We start from the raw sequence: 18,537 nt of genomic DNA on the forward strand, positions 1-18,537 counted from the left end.
TTTATCTGATCATGAACTCCTTAAAGGCAAGGACCACATCTTATTCATTTTATTTTCTGGACATAGGATCTCGTGCTCCATGAATGTCTGTTGAATTGCATTTCCTGCCCCTGAATAGAAGCTAGGTCTCTACATCTGTTTCTATATCACCATTTATTTATAGGCCTCTTTGAGACCTCTAAGTGATACACTTTAAAAACAGACATATATAATAATAATATCTATTTATTATTTGAGTCTTGTTCCTCAAAACTATGACTAACAGAAAATTAAATCTCTCCACAGGTCTTCTAGAGTGCACTAAAGCAGAAGATAACATAAGATTTTTATCTTACCATGAAAGTGTTACCTGAAGGACAGTTAAGGCTTTGTTTTGTTCAACGAGTACATCTCACTTTATGGCTCCTTGTATTTTTTATTCTAAAGTCTATCTCTTGTCTAAAACCTGCTCGACTTCCAATTTATCAAAGGAAACCTTTTATAGCTGCTTGGAATGCTCCAACAGATCAGTGTTTGATAAAATATAATTTAAGACTAAATTTGAAAATGTTTCCTGTGATTGGAAGCCCACTGGCCAAGGCCAGGGGGCAAAATGTCACTATATTTTATGTCAACAGATTGGGATACTATCCATGGTATACATCACAAGGGGTCCCCATTAATGGAGGTCTCCCACAGAACATAAGTTTACAAGTACATCTGGAAAAAGCTGACCAAGATATTAATTATTACATCCCTGCTGAAGATTTCAGTGGACTTGCTGTTATAGATTGGGAATATTGGCGACCACAGTGGGCCCGGAACTGGAATGCAAAAGACGTCTACAGAAAGAAGTCAAGAAAGCTTATTACCGATATGGGAAAGAATGTATCAGCTACGGATATTGAATATTTAGCTAAAGTGACCTTTGAAGAAAGCGCAAAAGCTTTCATGAAGGAAACCATCAAATTGGGAATTAAGAGTCGACCCAAAGGTCTTTGGGGTTATTATTTATATCCTGATTGTCACAATTATAATGTTTATGCCCCAAACTATACTGGGTCATGCCCAGAAGAGGAAGTCTTGAGGAACAATGAGCTCTCTTGGCTCTGGAACAGCAGTGCTGCTTTATATCCTTCTATCGGTGTCTGGAAATCCCTTGGAGACAGTGAAAACATTTTGCGCTTCTCCCAATTTCGGGTACATGAATCCATGAGGATCTCCACCATGACATCTCATGATTATGCTCTGCCTGTATTTGTCTACACAAGGCTAGGGTACAGAGATGAACCTTTATTTTTTCTTTCTAAGGTAAGAAGCTTCTTGTCCAATAGTGGGGAGTTTCCTCCTTATCTCTAAAAGGACATTTCTTTGTTAATTATGTTCTTTGAAGAATTGATTTCAATTAATGGTCTGTTATATAGGAGCATTATTCTTCCTTGACTAGTCATGCGTTTAGACTCTTCATTTATGAAAACTGAATTTTGATTATCTTATTCATTATTATTCTCTTAAGGAACAAAGTAAGGCGAGAAAGGGTTAAAGTAGATACCAGCAACTACTACATTTCCTTCACACCAACTTTAACTATATTCACAATTGGGCATTTTGGAAGGTTATCGAAATGATCAGCAGTGAGCAGGTTAGATAATCAAAAAGGATGTTTTGAAATGGAGTGTTTGCTCGTACATGTGGAAGCAGAATTGTCTAGCCACTTAAACGAAAAATTCTAGGGAAAGTAGTGCGTATCCTAATTTTTTTTTTTTTCTTCAAGACGGAGTTTTTTGCTCTTGTCACCCAGGCTGGAGTGCAATGATGCAGTCTCAGTTCACTGCAACCTCCACCTCTGGGGTTCAAGTGATTCTTCTGCCTCAGTCTCCCAAGTAGCTGGGTTTACAGGCACCCACCACCATGCCCAGCTAATTTTTGTACTTTTAGTAAAGATGGGGTTTCACCATGTTGGACAGGTTGGTCTTGAACTCCTGACCTCAGGTGATCCACCAGCCTTGGCCTCCCAAAGTGCTGGGATTACAGGCATGAGCCACCGTGCCCAGCCTAATCTTTGGATTTGGACAATTTTGTGTAACCTTTCTACATTGAGAAGCCTTGGGACTTGTGGAGGGCTTCACGTGTGATGCAGTGATGTTTTCAGGTATTGCTGGACACCAGTGGTTTAATATATTTTAATGGAGGCATTTTTCCTTTCTGCACCATTACAAATTTCAACTCACCAATATCTGTTAAAGATGTTCTGAGTTTCACATGCATCTGTGTGAAGAGACCACCAAACATGCTTTGTGTGAGCAATAAAGCTTTTTAATCACCTGGGTGCAGGCGGGCTGAGTCCAAAAAGAGAGTCAGCAAAGGGAGATGGGGTGGGGCCATTTTAGAGCATTTGGGTGGGTAGTGGAAAATTACAGTCAAAGGGGGCTGTTCTCTGGTGGGTAGGGGTGGGGGTCATAAGGTGATCAGTGGGGGAGCTTTTGAGCCAGGATGAGTCAGGAGAAGGAATTTCACAAGATAATGTCATCAGTTAAGGCAGGGACCAGCCATTTTCACTTCTTTTGTGGTGGAATGTCATCAGTTAAGGCAGGAACTAGCCATTTTCACTTCTTTTGTGATTCTTTACTTGTTTCAGGCCATCTGGATGTATATATTCATGCAGGTCACAGGGGATACGATGGCTTAGCTTGGGCTCAGAGGCCTGACATTCCTGCCTTCTTATATTAATAAGAAAAATACCATAAAATAGTATTGAAGTGTTGGGGCAGTGAAAAGTTTTGGGGGATGGCATGGAGAGATAATGGGCAATGTTTCTCAGGGCTGCTTTGAGCAGGATTAGGGATCATGTGGGAACCTAGAGTGGGAGAGGTCAAGTTGAAGGAGGATTTTGTGGTAAGGGGTGATACTGTGGGGTTGTTAGAAGGAGCATTTTTCATGTAGAATGATTGGTGATGGCCTGGATACGGTTTTGGATGAATTGAGAAAATAAATGGAGGATACAAGGTCTGAATAAAAGAAGGAGAAAAACAGGTATTAAAGGACTAAGAATTGGGAGGACCCAGGACATCCAATTAGAGAGTGCCCAAGGGGGTTCAGCGTAATTACTTGCTTGGTTGGCGGATTTTTGGGCTCTATCCTTAAGTTTTTTTATGTTGTCATACACCAGGCCAGATTGATTTAGGTAAAAACAACACTCTTCATTTAAAAATATACAGAGTCCTCCTTTTTCAGCAGTAAGTCAAGGCCTCAGCGGTTTTGGAGGACAACTGCAGCTAAAGAGTCAACTTGGGCCTGGAGGACTGATAAAGTTTATAATATGTCTGTGATGCTAGCAGAGATGTCATTAGAAAGGCTATGAAAGGTCATGACAGAGGTTGAAATGCCTACTATTCCAGTACCAAGAGCAATAGTGGAGGCAGAAAGTCCTAAACTGACAAGCAAGGGAATTAGTGGAATAACTCTTTTTTGTCATGTTGGTGTCATGAGGGGAACAGGGAGCTCTTTGGTCCATTTGCAAAATGAATTTTGGGAGTAAGGAAAACTAGTGTGCATGTGCCTGTCCAGTTAGCGGGTAGACACATGTAGGTAGAAAGCCACGAGGAAGACGAGGCTTGTGCGAGGCAAAGCTGGAAATGCAAAGTAAGATGAAAAGGAGTACTGAAATTGGTGTCTTCTACCCAGACTCTTAGGGATCCAGCTAGGGCGACAGCTGTCAGAGGTTGTAAAGGGGACTGATGGGGTAACTGCGTAGAGTGGGAGATTTGATTTTCATGGTGTATAAGAAAATATTGAGTGTCTATGAGCAAACTTTCACTGTTATTTACGGGGCTTGCTATGAGTAAACAAGAAGAGGGCCTGGGAGGAGAATCTGACGAGAAAGGGGAAGGTAGCCAAGGATGGAGTGAAATACAGGGCAAGTGTCTTCCTAAGCAATACTTACTGCTAATGTTTTTAAGTTTGCCAGTATTGATAGAGGGCTTGTCTGTAATATGGAGCTGGAAGGCTCCAATTGTTTCAGTGATGTGTGTAGTTGGGCTTTGGAGATGAAGAGTGAAGGAACATCAAAAAGGTGAAAGGTTACCCAGGGAATTCCAGTGGGTCTTTGCCAAGAGATACATAAAGGAGCAGCCACAGGAATAGTAGTTTGTGTTGTGAGGGCTCCAAACATGAGGGGAGTAGAGTTGATATAAAGAGAAAGATTTTTTAAGTAAGTGCAGAGGAGGGTGGCAGCTTGCTGATGTGAAATGTCTGGGGAGATCTTGCTGGACCTGTCTAGAAAGTAAAGAAGTTCTTCAGGAGGGTAAAAGTGAGGGCTGTTAAAGGAAGTTTGGAGGTGTAGGGAGACAGGTGCCCAGTCTGTATGTAAGGTGAGGACAGCTGTGTAGGTGCTGGAAGAAAGGGAAATGCAAAGCCAAAAATTGTTTGCTGAGGAGGGATTAGAAATAGCTAAGAGAGAGTGAGTAAGGTTGATAGTGTGGTGGAGATAGCTGGGGAAAGGTAGAGGGTGGCATAAGGATGGGAATGAGAATAAGAGTGAGTGTAAAAGTAAACAATAGAATTTCATCAGGGTGAAAGTATTGGGGGGTGCCCTGCCAGCAAAGATCATCTATCCACTCTAAGAAGGAGTTAAGAGTGGTGGTTTAGGGATAGCACCAGGAGATATCAGCTGTGATGTCTTAGAGAAACAGTGTAAACCAGCAGTGTAAACAAGAGTAGGGCATTTATGAGTAGTTGAGAATGATAAATAGGAGTATGACTAGACAGAAGATAGCAGGGATGACTAGTTTTTGGGGCTCAATCCAAGTAGTGGGGGTGACTGTGTAAAGCCCTGTTAAAAAAGTAGGGTAAGAATGAACAGACCTAATAGAATAAAGGGATGTATTAGGCTCATAAGGGCTATTACTGTTCTTCAGAAATGCGAGTGAGTTTAAGGGAAATAGGGGAGAGTACTTGCAACTTCCAGGAGAAAGAGGAGGTATTAGGCTGGTTGTCTGATGAACACAGCTTTATTCTGGAACGGTGAGCCCAGTGGGCAGGATCCTGCAGACAAATGGCAGTTGGGGTACTATAGATGACTAAGTAAGGTCTGGTCCATCAAGGTTGTAGAGTTTGAGGGGTCAGATTCTTAACAAGAACTGATCGTCCAGCTAGGGTGTCTTCATATGGCTGGGAATCTGGAGTAGGCAAGAGATTAGCAGCCTGGTGAATTTCCTGTCTAGCCTGCTGGAGGACTGGAAGATAGTTGCCAAGAGGGCTGGTGTCTGGGACAAGGTTGGGGCTGAGCAAGAAAGTGCATCCATATAAAATTTCAAATGGACTGTACCCTGTAGCATCTCGAGGACAGGCTCTAATTCTGAGAAGGGCAAGAGGTAAAAGTACTGTCCAGTCCTTTTTAAGTTGGAGGCTGAGCTTGGTGAGGTGTGTCTTTAAAAGACAATTAGTCTGTTCTACCTTTCCTGAAGATTGAGGATGGTAAGGGATATGAAGTTTCCACTGAATACCAAGAGCCTGAGAAACTGCTTGGGTGATTTGACTAGTAAAGGCCGGTCCGTTATCGGACTGTATAGAGGTGGGAAGGCCAAACTGAGGAATTATCTCTAACAGAAGGGAAGAAATGACTGTGGTGGCCTTCTCAGACTCTGTGGGAAAGGCCTCTACCCATCCAGTGAAAGTGTCTACCCAGACCAAGAGGTATTTTAGTTTCCTGACTCGGGGCATGTGAGTAAAGTCATTGGCCAGTCCTGGGCAGGGGCAAATTCTTGAGCTTGATGTGCAGGGAAGGGAGGAGGCCTGAACAATCCCTGAGGGGGAGTAGAATAGCAAATAGAACACTTAGAAGTGATTTCCTTGAGGATAGATTTCCACGATGGAAAGGAAATGAGAGGTTCTAAGAGACTGGCTAGTGGCTTATAACCTACATGGAAGAGGTTATGAAATGATGACAGAACAGAGTGGGCCTGTGAGGCTGGAAGGAGATCTTTTCCTTGGTCTAAGAACCATTTGCCTTGTGTGGGAAGAGATTGATAGGTGGAAGTTTCAGTGGGGGAATACATGGGAGTGACTGATGAGAAGGAGAGAAACTGACCATGAGGGACAGAAGTTGGAATGCTAACTGCTTCTTTAGCTACCTAATCAGCATAAGCATTGCTTAGAGCAATGGGATCTGACACCTTTTGATGGCCTTTGCAGTGAATGACTCCAGCTTCCTTTGGAAGTAAAGTGGCCCTGACAAGAGTTTTTATTAAAGAGGCATTAATGATAGAGGACCCTTGTGTAGTGAGGAAACCTCTTTCTGCCCATATAACAGCATGGTGGTACAGGGTATGAAAGGCATATTTAGAGTCAGTATAAATATTGACACGTAGTCCCTTTGCAAGAGTGAGGGCCCAAGTTAAGGCAATGTGTTCAGCTTGCTGGGAGGTGGTGGAGAGGGGCAGAGTGGTAGCCTCAATGATAGATGTAGAAGATATTATAGCATAGCCTGCCTTTGCTGGTGAGTGGCGATTAGGCCTGGTGGAACAGAATAAACTGATGGTTTATTGCCATCAATAAACCAAATGTGATCAGGGTGAGGAACAGGAAAGAAGGAAATATGGGAAAATGGGGTGAATGTCAGGTGGATCAGAGAGATACAGTCATGGGTGTCAGGTGTGGTATCTGGAATAATGTCGGAGGCTGCATTGAAGTCAGGGCCGGGAACAATGGTAATTGTAGGAGACTCAATGAAGAGTGAGTATAGCTGAAGGAGCCAGGGAGCAGAAAGTATATGCATCAGGTGTGAGGAAGAAAATAGATTTTGTAAGTTATGAGTGAGAGCAGAGTTTGTGATTTTGAGGGCCTCTAAAAGTATTAGGGGGGCAGCAGCCGCTGCATGGAGGCATGATGGCCAGCCTAAAACAGTAAGGTTAAGTTGTTTGGACAAAAAGGCTACAGGGCATGGTCCCAGTCCTTGTGTAAGAATTCCGACTGCATAGCCCTGCACTTCAGCTGTGTGTAATGAAAAGGGTTAGGATGAGTCAGGGAGAGCTAGTGTGGGAGCAGTCTCTAAAGCTGTCTTCAAGGAATGGAAAGAGGAGTGGGGAAAGGATTTAGGATCTATGGGGTCAGCTAGGTTTCCTTTTGTGAATTTATATAATGGTTTTGTTAGGATGGCAAAACCAGGTATCTGAAGGAAAAAGTATCCAACCATGTCTAGGAAGGGAAGGAGTTTTGTTTTGTAGAAGGTGTTGGGGTTTGAGAGATCAGTTGGAGATGATCGGCAGGGAGAGCATGTGTGTTTTTATGAAGAATTACGCCGAGGTAGGAAACGGATGGAGAAGAAATTTGAGCTTTGGAGGGGGATACCTGATATCCTTTGGGGAATAAATGTTGAAGGAGCAGGGGGGTGTCTTGTTGAGAAGATTCAAAGGAGGAGCTACAAAGTAGAAGATCATCAATATATTGAATAAGGTGAGAAGCAGAGGGGTGGAAAGAAAGTAAATCATGAGAAAGAGCTTGGCTGAAGTAATGAGGGCTGTCCCTGAAACCTTGTGGCAGCACAGCACAGGTAGTCACTGCTGGGACTGATGGGTGTCAGGGTCAGTTCAGGTAAAAGCAAAGAGAGGCTGGGATGAGGGGTGCAGGAGAATAGTGAAGAAAGCATCTTTAAGATCAAGAACGGAATAGTGAGTTGTGGAGGAAGATATTGAGGACAAAAGCGTGTACAGGTTGGACACTACAGGGTGGATAGGCAAAACAATTTGGTTGATAAGGTGCAGATCCTGAACTAACCTGTAAGACTTGTCCAATTTTCAGACAGGTAAAATGGGGGAATTGTAAGGAGAATTTATAGGTTTTAGAAGCTCATGCTGTAGCGGGTGAGTGATAACAGGTTTTAATCCTTTTAAAGCATGCTGTGGGATGGGACATTGGTGTTGAGCAGGGTAAGGGTGATTAGGTTTTAATGGGATAGTAATGGGCATGTGATTGGTTGCCAGGGAGGGAGTAGAGGTGCCCCATACTTGTGGGTTAAGATGGGGGGATATGAGAGGAAGATGTAAAGGAGGCTTTGGAATGGGAAGAAGGGTGGCGATGAGATGTGGTTGTAGTCCAGGAATAGTCAGGGAAGCAGATAATTTGGTTAAAATGTCTCAGCCTAATAAGGGAACTGGGCAGGTGGGGATAGCTAAAAAAGAGTGCATAAAAGAATGTTGTCCAAGTTGGCACCAGAGTGGGGGAGTTTTAAGAGGTTTTGAAGCTTGGCTGTCAATACCCCCAACAGTTATGGGGGCAAGGGAAACAGGCCCTTGAAAAGAAGGTAATGTGGACTGGGTAGCCCCTGTATCGATTACACGATTACACAGGGGATGGACGTAACCTCCACTGTGAGAGTTACCCGAGGCTTGGTGTCCGTGATGGTCCAGGGGGCTTCCAAGGCGATCAGGCAGTGTCAGTGTTCAGCTGCCAAGCTGAGCAGATCTGGGAAGGAGTCAGTCAGAGAGCCTTGTACTAGAGCTTTAGGAGCTCTAGGAGTGGCTGCCGGGCGAGCTGGGCAGTCTGATTTCCAGTGGGTCCCTCCACAGATGGGACATGGCTTGGGAGGAATCCTGGGCTGTGGGCATTCCTTGGTCCAGTGGCCAGATTTCTGGCACTTGAAGCAAGATCCTGATGGAGGAAGTCCTGTAGGAATGCTTGACTGCTGTGGCTTAGGGATGTGCAGCTTAGGCAATTGAAGTTCCTGTGTGCTGGAGGTGCAGATGGGTTTTGTCTCACAGCAGGCGCAAGTAATTGTAACTCAGAAATGCGTGGCCATCTGGCTGCCTTCTCTCTATTATTGTACACCTTGAAGGCTGGGTTAATTAATTCCTGTTGTGGGGTTTGAGGCCTGGATTCTAATTTTTGAAGCTTTTTTCTAATGTCAGGAGCTGACTGGGTGATAAAATGCATATTTAGAATGAGACGGCCTTCTGACCCTTCAGAGTCTAGGGCTGTAAAGCTCAGGTTTGCTGCCGAACGAGCCATGAACTGGGCTGGGCTTTCATCTTTACCTTGGGTAGTTTCTTTAAGCTTGTTATAATTAACAGCTTTGTAAGCTGCCCTTTTAAGCCCTTCAGCTAGGCAGGAAGTCATGTTATCTCACCTAGGTATACCTGGGGAATCTGCCTGATAGTTCCACTGGGGATCCTCTTGGGGAACTGCTCTAATGCCTTCCTGGAGGTCTGGCTCTTGGAGCCGACAGTTGTCAGTGTGAGATTGGGCCAGAGAAAAAACGCTTTCCTATTCATCTGGGGAGAGGGTAGAAGTTAGGATGACATTTAAGTCACTCCAGGTTAAATTGTAGGACAGAGTTAGATATTGGAATTCCTGTATATGTTTAGTGGGGTCTGATGAGAAAGAACCTAAATGCTGACATATCTGAAAGAGATCTGATGAGAAAAAGGCACATGTACCCTGACTATGCCTTCAGCTCCAGCCACCTCTCTAAGAGGAAATTGTTGGGCAAGTGGGGGAGGGCTAGTGTGGGGGAGGGCTAGTCATGGAACTAAACTGTAAGCAGGAACAGGTGTGAGGAAGGGAGGTGATAGAAGGATTATAGGGTGGAGGAGCAGAGGCCGAGGAAGAATTGGGACCTAGCTCAGCCTGGCGACGAGCAGACCGGGGAGGAGGGGAGAGGTCAGATGGGTCTGTAGAAAAGGAAGATTGGAAAGACTCAACGACGCTTGGGGTTGGGACTGAGGGGACAGGTGGGAGGGAAATAAAGAGGATTTGGGAGGAATCACATTGGGAACAGAGACTAGAGAGGGAACAAAGTGTGAAAAATGCCTGGATGTGGGGCACCTCAGACCATTTGCCCATTTTTTGACAAAAATTATCTCGATCTCATAGGATGGAGAAATCGAAAGTGCCATTTTCTGGCCATTTAGAGCCATTATCAAATTTTACTGGGGTCAAGCAGCATTGCAGAAGAAAATAAGGCATTTGCATTTTAGGTCAGGTGTGAGTTGAAGAGGTTTTAAATTTTTGAGAACACAGGCTAAGGGAGAAGAGGGAGGAATAGAGTAGAAGGTTACTCGTAGTTAAGGAGGCAAGCCCAGAGAAAAGAGAGGGTAGAGACACAGAGAGAAGGGGTGGGGGGTGCTTGCCCCCCAGGAAAGTGGAGAGAAAAGAAAGGATAGAGACATAGAGAGAAGGGGAAGAGGGTGCTTGCCCACCATAAAAGTGGTGCTTGCCACTAAAGGTGAAGGACCAAGGCAGGCGTCCCCATGGTGATCGGACACCTCTGAAACATGGGTGAATAATCAAGCAGGGGTCCCCGCAGTGATTAAACACCGAGGGAAGACTGTCTTCCTGAGTCCATGCCTGGTGCTGGAGTTTTGGGTTCACGGATAAAACACGTCTCTTCTGTCTCTACAAGAAAAGGAAAGGAACTGAAATTAAGAGAAAGGAGAGATTGAAAGATGGCACCAGGATTGAAAGGAGAAACAGTTTGAGGGATAGTGAGAGAGGTTGGATAAGAGAGTAAAAAGAGGCCGCTTACCCAATTTAAAATTGGTGAGATGTTCCTTGGGCTGGTCGGTCTGAGGACCCGAGGTTCTAGGTGGATATTTCTCATGGAGCAAAGAGCAGGAGGACAGGGGATTGATCTCCCAAGGGAGGTCCCCTGATCCGAGTCATGACACCAAATTTCACGCATGTCCGTGTGAAGAGACCACCAAACAGGCTTTATGTGAGCAATAAAGCTTTTTAATCACCTGGGTGCAGGTGGGCTGAATCCGAAAAGATAGTCAGCAAAGGGAAATAAGGGTGGGCCATTTTATAAGATTTGAGTAGGTAGTGGAAAATTACAGTCAAAGGGGGTTGTTCTCTGGCGGGCAGGGGCGGGGATCACAAGGTGCTCAGTGGGGGAGCTTTGGAGCCAGGATGAGCCAGGAGAAGGAATTCCACAAGGTAATGTCATCGGTTAAGGCAGAGACCAGCCATTTTCACTTCTTTTGTGGTGTAATGTCATCAGTTAAGACAAGAACCACCCATTTTCACTTCTTTTGTGATTCTTCACTTGCTTTGGGCCATCTGGACCTATATGTGCAGGTCACAGGGGATACATGGCTTAGCTTGGGGCTCGGAGGCCTGACACTGACTTCTAGGCATCCTAAGGAGGAGGCATAGAAAATACCCAGGTGAGGTATTTTACAGTGACCAGGTATCTTTGGAACATAAATGGAGTGTATTCATCAGAGGGAGAAATGATGCATATGTGTGAAATATGGTAAGTGCCATACCTCTGAGGTCATTCATGAGGTGAAGGAGGAAGGAAATAAAGTCTCTATTGTGAACTTCTCTTCATACCACCTAGAAAAATCAGTGATAAATAATTTATGAAGAAGAATAGGAAGTCAGTACAGTCTGAAAGATTTTAAAAAGTTACCTAGGCTGGGTGCAGTGGCTCATGCCTGTAATCCCAGCACTTTGGGAGGCTGAGGCAGGTGGATCATGAGGTCAGGAGTTCAAGACCAACCTGGCCAAGATATTGAAACCCCATCTCTACCAAAAATAGAAAAATTAGCCAGGTGTGGTGGCGGGTGCCTGTAATCCCAGCTACTGGAGAGTCTGAGACACAGAATTGCTTGAATCCGGGAGGCAGAGGTTGTCGTGAGCCAAGATTGCGCCACTGCACTCCAGCCTGGGCAACAGAGTGAAACTCAATTTCAAAAAAAAAAAAAAAAAGAAAGAAAGAAAGTAATCTAAATCTTCACAAAATAATGTTGACTCTGGAATTGAATCAAAATTAAAATACCAGCTTCTTTTATAAAACATCTATTCTATATTTGACTCAACCAAGTTCCTTTCTTTAGTGATAATAAATTGACTTTTAGAAGAAACAATAAACTCTACGGGACAAAATGTTCATTTCAAAAGATGAATTTAGACTACCGGGACATTCTGCACATTCTGTGAACCTGGGATAAGCTTCTTTTTCTAGTAGCTGTAGCCTCAGAAATGCTCTTTTCCCTCTCAGGAAAAAAGGAGCAACAGTTTGGGTTTCATCTCATTCTGCACTCTTTTTCTTCCAAGTGGCAAGCTATTTCCAAGTGTTTTAAACTATAAGTGTGCCCACCATTGTACCTTATTGACTTTAATAATCTGCCCATAATTTTTATTTTTATTTATTTATTTATTTTTAGTTGAGTTTCCCTCTGTCGTCCAGGTTGGAGTGCAGTGGCATCATCTTGGCTCACTGTAACCTCTGCCTCCTGGGTTCAAGTGATTCTCCTGCCTCAGCCTACGAGTAGCTGGGATCACATGTATGCGCCGCTATGCCCAGCTAATTTTTGGGTTTTTAGTAGAGATGGGGTTTTGCCGTGTTGGCCAGGCTGGTTTCGAACGCCTGACCTCAAGAGATCCACCCGCCTTGGCCTCCCAAAGTGCTAGGATTACAGGCGTGAGCCACTGTGCCTGGCCCTGCCTATAATTTTTTTTTTTAAGCTCAACATCTAACTTTTATTTATTTTGATTTTTTTAACTTTTTTTGAACTTTTACATATTTAATTCAATTAAACAAAGTAGCAAAAATGAATGAATTACAACAACATATCTCAATACGTGTGAATCTTAGAGACAGTTGAATGAAAAGGGCGAGTCCTAGAAGAATCCTGCCCATAATTTTTAAAAAGCCTGATATTCATTTGTACCAAACTCTTAATGACCATTAATGGCTTCCATTTCTGATTTTCCCAACAATGTCTGAATTTTAGAATGCACACACATACAGTTAAGATTACAAAGAAGATTCACTAGTAAGTAGTAAATCTCTTAATCTCCCTGGTTTTGGTGTCTTCATGTACAAAATGAGACAATATTACCTGCCCTACTGACCTAGCAAAAATATGATGAAAATCAAATGAGAACTTGCATATTAAAACCTTGAAGTTCTACAGAAACCTATTGGTATGGCTATTACTTTTTTAACAGCCATCAAAGCCTTAAACTTAAGCATGGGATATTTAAGAGTGGAATCTCAGGCAGTAGCTATAGTTTGGGGAATACAGAGGCAGTCAAGCCTCATTTCACACAGAAGATTGCCTATATTGTTTACATATGAATGCAACCTAGATATAACCTGATGCTGTGCTCTTAAAACATTGATTATTTATTTTTAGTTTTCCATTTGTAAACATTTAGGGGGTACAAGTGCAGTTTTGTTACATGGATATATTGAGTGGTAGTGAAGTCTGGGCTTCTAGTGTACCCATCACCTGAAAAGTGTACATTTTACCCGACAAGTCATTTCTTATCCCTCACTCTCCTCCACCCTTTTATCTTTTGGAGTCTCCAATGTCTATTATTGTACTCTGTATGTCCATATTTACTCATCGTTTAGCTCCTACTTACCAGTAAAAACATGTGATATTTTACTTTCTGTTTCTGAGTTATTTCACTTAAGATAATGGCCTCCTGTTCCATCTGTGAGATATGCTTTTAAAAATTAACACGAGGAGTTTCCTTGCCTATAGATTTAAAGATGTTTATCCTTGTCATTAATTCATTCTGTCTCCGGTAAGGCACGAAGGCAGCTCATTAGTAATGCTCCAGCTCCCCACAGTGGGCACCTTGCTTACATGCACTCCGGTAAGCGTCAGGGACTGACACGGAAGTGTTGAGTGAGTCCACTGAGTAGCCCTACCCTCTGCTTCTGAAACCATGATTCAGGTCGGAGGATCCTGTGGAGGCGCAAAGCACCCTGTGCCACACTGGGTCCTGGGAGGCTCCTTTTCAGTACATCTTCTTTGTTCCTTTCTTTCTCCTTAATGTGACAACACCCCCATGGCTCAAGCTTTCAGGTGTCCCAGTCTGCACCCAGAGGCTTTTATCTGTGACTTTCCTCGCTGGGTAGTGCCCTGGCTTTTCTGATCCCCAAAACATAGCTGCTTTGTGATTCATTCAGCACCCTGCTCTCTGTGAGGTGACAGTGAACTAATTTGGTGAGAAACTGATTTGAAAACTAATTTGGAAGAACCTGACAGCAACCTCAGAAGGTGTGTGTGGCTTTCACCAGAAACATCTGTCACTTACATACTTATTATAGTTCAATAGCCTATAAATATAAAATGTAAATGTTATGTCTTTATTCTCCTTTGATGACAATGCCTTAATCAAAAGGAGAACTGATGGGGATTTCTGCCCTGATCACACCATGTGACTGTATGACACTATTTTCAGGGAAGTTTCAAAGTGAGGGGAGTGAGGAGTTCTGCTCCCTTATGTCTTTGCCCAAAGAGGGAGTGGACACGGACTCAGCAGAGTCTTCAGTCTTGGTACTGCAGGGATGGCCCCTTCTCTGTCCCTGTTCATCGTGCCATTGACAATTTTCAAAATTCTTTCATTTATATTATCTCATTTGAGCCTCTCCTTCCTGTCATGTCAGCTATGGCCTGTTCAGCAGATATTGTAATCGTACGAAATGAAAATGGATGTTAACCTGAAAGGGAAATTAGTTTAACCCAAAATCTCTTTCCTTGTTGAAAGTCACAAGACAATTGCCCAGAAACAAACAAACAAACAAACAAAAACTTTAAAAAATGATCTTGTAAAACCTTTAATTTGAGTGTTAGACAATAAAAGTGTCAGATAAAGAGATTTATCTCTTAAGTATTAATATTAAGTGTCCAATGGCAAAATAGCATTTACAGTTCTTCTTTTGTTTTCCACCAAATCACCTAATAACATTTTCTAGCATTTAATTGGTAGAAATTCACCCTTGGAGTAAAAGGTGAATGATTAGTATCTTAAAGATTGGAGGAATGTGTTATAATTTAACAAACTAGGAAACCAACTACATGTATTCAAATCTTAATTTCCTCCAGAAAATGGCCTAGATCCATGTTAATCTTTAAACACTAAAACAATAACCCTTTAAGATTATAAAATCAAAATTCTCTCTGCTAAAACCTTACCTTTGTCTATCTTAACCATATTGCAGAAAATTCCAGCGACTTTACCATGACTGGATGAGTCATAAATAAAGCCCATTAGGCCAGATACTTAGAAATTAAACACACATAATTTCAGGGACAAATATAAAAGCTGGACCAAATCAGAGCCTGCAAGCCCTTAATGTTGCTTCTTTGCCTGGCCTTGGAATTGAAATGATATAAACCCATCCAAATAACTGTGGGGATGAAGTGTTACTGGGGCATGCTGCAAAATGGAAAAGGAACCTGGTTAAGAGTATCCCATTTGGAGAAGGAAAACTTCTGGATTCAGTTTCCGGAACACATACATATGACCTGGTATGTGGGTATGTGCCCCTGATTTATTTCAATTCAATAATTTCTGATAACCATTTACAGACTCATTGTCTTCAAAATAACATCCTGCATGGCAAAATATGTTTTTCTTTAAAAATATTTTTATGTTTTTGCACATGGTTACAGAGTGTGATTTTTGAGCATTGGTTTATTCAGCGTTTGTGTCACTCTAAGAAAATAGAAAATAGTATCTAAGGAGTATATGAGCTCAGTACCAGACCTATTATACTGAACTCAGACTCTAATCCTAATCCCTGGTGGGTTTTTTGTTTTTTGTTTTTGAGGCAGAGTCTCGCCCTGTCATCCAGGCTGGAGTGCAATGGTGTGATCTCGGCTCACTGCAACCTCCACCTCCTGGATTCAAACGATTCTCCTGCCTCAGCCTCTGAGTGGCTGGGATTACAGGCACCCACCACCACGCCTGGCTAATTTTTTTTTTTGATTTTTAGTAGAGATGGGGTTTCACCATGTTGACCATGCTGGTCTCAAACTCTTGACCTTGTGATCCACCCGCCTCGGCCTCCCAAAGTGCTGGGATTACAGGCGTGAGCCACCATGCCTGGTGAGTTGTTTTACATTCAAATTAATAATGAACTCTACTCTCTTCAATCTAGCAAGATCTAGTCAGCACCATAGGAGAAAGTGCTGCCTTGGGAGCTGCAGGCATTGTTATTTGGGGAGACATGAATTTAACTTCATCCAAGGTAAGTCAGTATCTTGAAGGTATATTTGATGGTTTTTTTTAAAGTATTTCTCTGCTTTCTTGGAGAGCTTACTCTAATAAAGCTCTCATGACTTCCATAGCAAACCAGCTTTAGAATAAATATTCCAAATCAGTGCCTGATACATAGAAAAGGATAAAAAATATTGTTAACTTTTATAAAGATAGTAATCATAACACTGACATTTGATGAATATTTATGATACACTAAGGTTGTGCTAAGAGATTTTTTGAGTCGAATTTGCTCACTTCCTGGTCATATGAGGTAGTGACCATCGTCCTCATTTACAGATGGTGAAACTAGAGAGGAAACCAACTAGGTTAACAGCTATTTAGGATAGTTAGTGGTAGAGTTGGCATTAGTCACAGTTTGATGATGGACACCTTGCATTTTAACGACTATAGAAAATGTGTTATATACTATTTTGAGAGGTAGAAACAGGTGGTAACTTTTTAATTCTCCACAATAAAGTTATTTTTTCTCTACAGAGAAATCAGCTAAAAATTAACAGCATTTAAAATAAGATTTATGGCTGGGCACGGTGTCTCAGACCTGTAATTCCTGCACTTTGGGAGGTGGGATCACTTCAGGCCAGGAGTTCGAGACCAGCCTGACTGACATGGAGAAAGCCAATCTCTACTAGAAATATAAATATTAGGCGAGCGTGATGACATATGCCTGTAATCCCAGCTGCTTGGGAGGCTGAGGCAAGAGAATGGCTTGAAGCCGGGAGGCAGAGGTTGCAGTGAGCGAAGATGATGCCATCGCACTTGAGCCTGGATGAAAGAGTGAGACTCCATTTCAAAAAAAAAAAAGAAAAATAAAAAGATTTCTATGGTTCTTCAAATTTCTCAGCTGAGATACTTTTTTTACTTCAGGAAAGACTCTTAGTTTTCCCCAATCCCCATTAATTACAATCTCTTCCATATTTCCAGATGTAGTTTGTTTAATTTCTATAGTGTAACGCATTTTACCTTGAATACTGGTACCCTTGACACTTTTTGCTAAATTGAAGTTTTTGCAAGTCCATGATGATCTGATATTATTCTTAGAATTTCACAGTCTCAATTTGTTGCTACTGAGATAATGTTCATGAAACTGTTTATGCCTATGCCCACATATGAGAATTAGGAAGAAACTCAGAGGATTAATTCCTGACTTTCCAGGTGTGATATTTCTACCCCAGCCCCTTGGTGGCTCATCAGAAGAGCTTCATCAGGAAGGTGGGTGCACACAGGTGGCCTCTGTTTAGAACAGGTAATAGGAACCATATACACAAATGTTACCTAGTCAGCCATATAGACTTTTCTGTGTTTGAATTGTGTTAGAAGTACAGAACCCAGGACAGTTGATGGAAATTAACAGGAAAGTCCAGAAGGCTATAATACTCGGTAGAATGGTGGAATAAGATGATTTGACAATAAATGATGGACTGTGATTCAGGCTGTAACACAACCACGGAAGGCCCCACATACCTGAATGGTAGCCTGAGGGCAGCAGTTCTGGTACATTCCTAATTTGGGTTTGTTCCTTTTCCTTTTATACTCATTAACTTGGGAGCTAGAAGGAAGAAAAAAAGAATGTAAATTGGAGAAAGGCAAGGTCCCATGTGCTGATTCTGGGGGCCATTTGCAAGTTCAGTTGCTTAACCTGACTGTAACATAGTATCCATCTCCCGCCCCTCAGACCTCTCCCCTTTCTGATTTGGGATCCTTGTTGTAGTGCCAGGAGCCTACAAGTTCAACAACTGGAACCAAGCCATTATGTTTTAATCAAGACCAAAGAACTGTTCTAGAAGCTCTAATTCTATCAGTACCAGCGCGAAACACTAAAATCGATTTCTTTCTACATTTCTATCAGGGAGAAACACTAAAATCAATTTCTTTCCACATTTCTAGGCCAACTGTACAAAGGTGAAGCAGTTTGTGAGTTCTGATTTAGGGAGCTACCTAGCCAATGTGACCAGAGCTGCTGAGGTATGCAGCTTTCACCTCTGCAGGAACAATGGGAGGTGCATAAGGAAGATGTGGAACTCCCCCACTTACCTTCACTTGAACCCCGCAAGTTACCACATAGAGGCCTCTGAGGATGGAGAATTTACTGTGAAAGGAAGAGCATCTGATACAGACCTGGCAGTGATGGCAGATACATTTTCCTGTCATTGTTATCAGGGATATGAAGGAGCTGATTGCAGAGAAGTAAAGACGGCTGATGGCTGTTCTGGGGTTTCCCCTTTTCCTGGTTCACTAATAACACTTTGTCTACTGCTTTTAGCAAGTTATTGAAGCATTCATTTGTGAGATAATTGAGTTTAAAGGGAATTGTGTGGTCTCTAGCGTAGTCATTTAAAGAAGGATGTAACTTATGACAATTTTTTTCTCTTATGAATTCTACTGAGAGGTATTATAAGTAGACATATGTATGTCACTTAACATAAACAGAAAGATATTATTTTATTTGCCTCCAATCTGGCTAGGAAATCAGATCTAGAGTAAAGTCAATATACACTTCCTCTTTATTGGAATATTTAAGTTGCATTTAAACTAAAA

At 42.4% G+C, this 18,537-nt stretch overlaps 1 protein-coding gene across 1 annotated transcript; it reads left to right on the plus strand.

The window, feature by feature from the left end:
* Nucleotides 1-336: 336 nt before the first annotated feature.
* On the plus strand, nucleotides 337-18,288 carry HYAL4 (hyaluronidase 4). The gene is given in 3 exon segments (XM_005550649.4): nucleotides 337-1,290; nucleotides 15,881-15,970; nucleotides 17,887-18,288. Coding segments are annotated over 3 exon segments (1,446 nt in total).
* The last annotated feature ends 249 nt before the right edge of the window (nucleotides 18,289-18,537 follow it).

Source organism: Macaca fascicularis, chromosome 3 (assembly GCF_037993035.2).
Source record: "Macaca fascicularis isolate 582-1 chromosome 3, T2T-MFA8v1.1".
Taxonomy (NCBI): domain Eukaryota; kingdom Metazoa; phylum Chordata; class Mammalia; order Primates; family Cercopithecidae; genus Macaca; species Macaca fascicularis.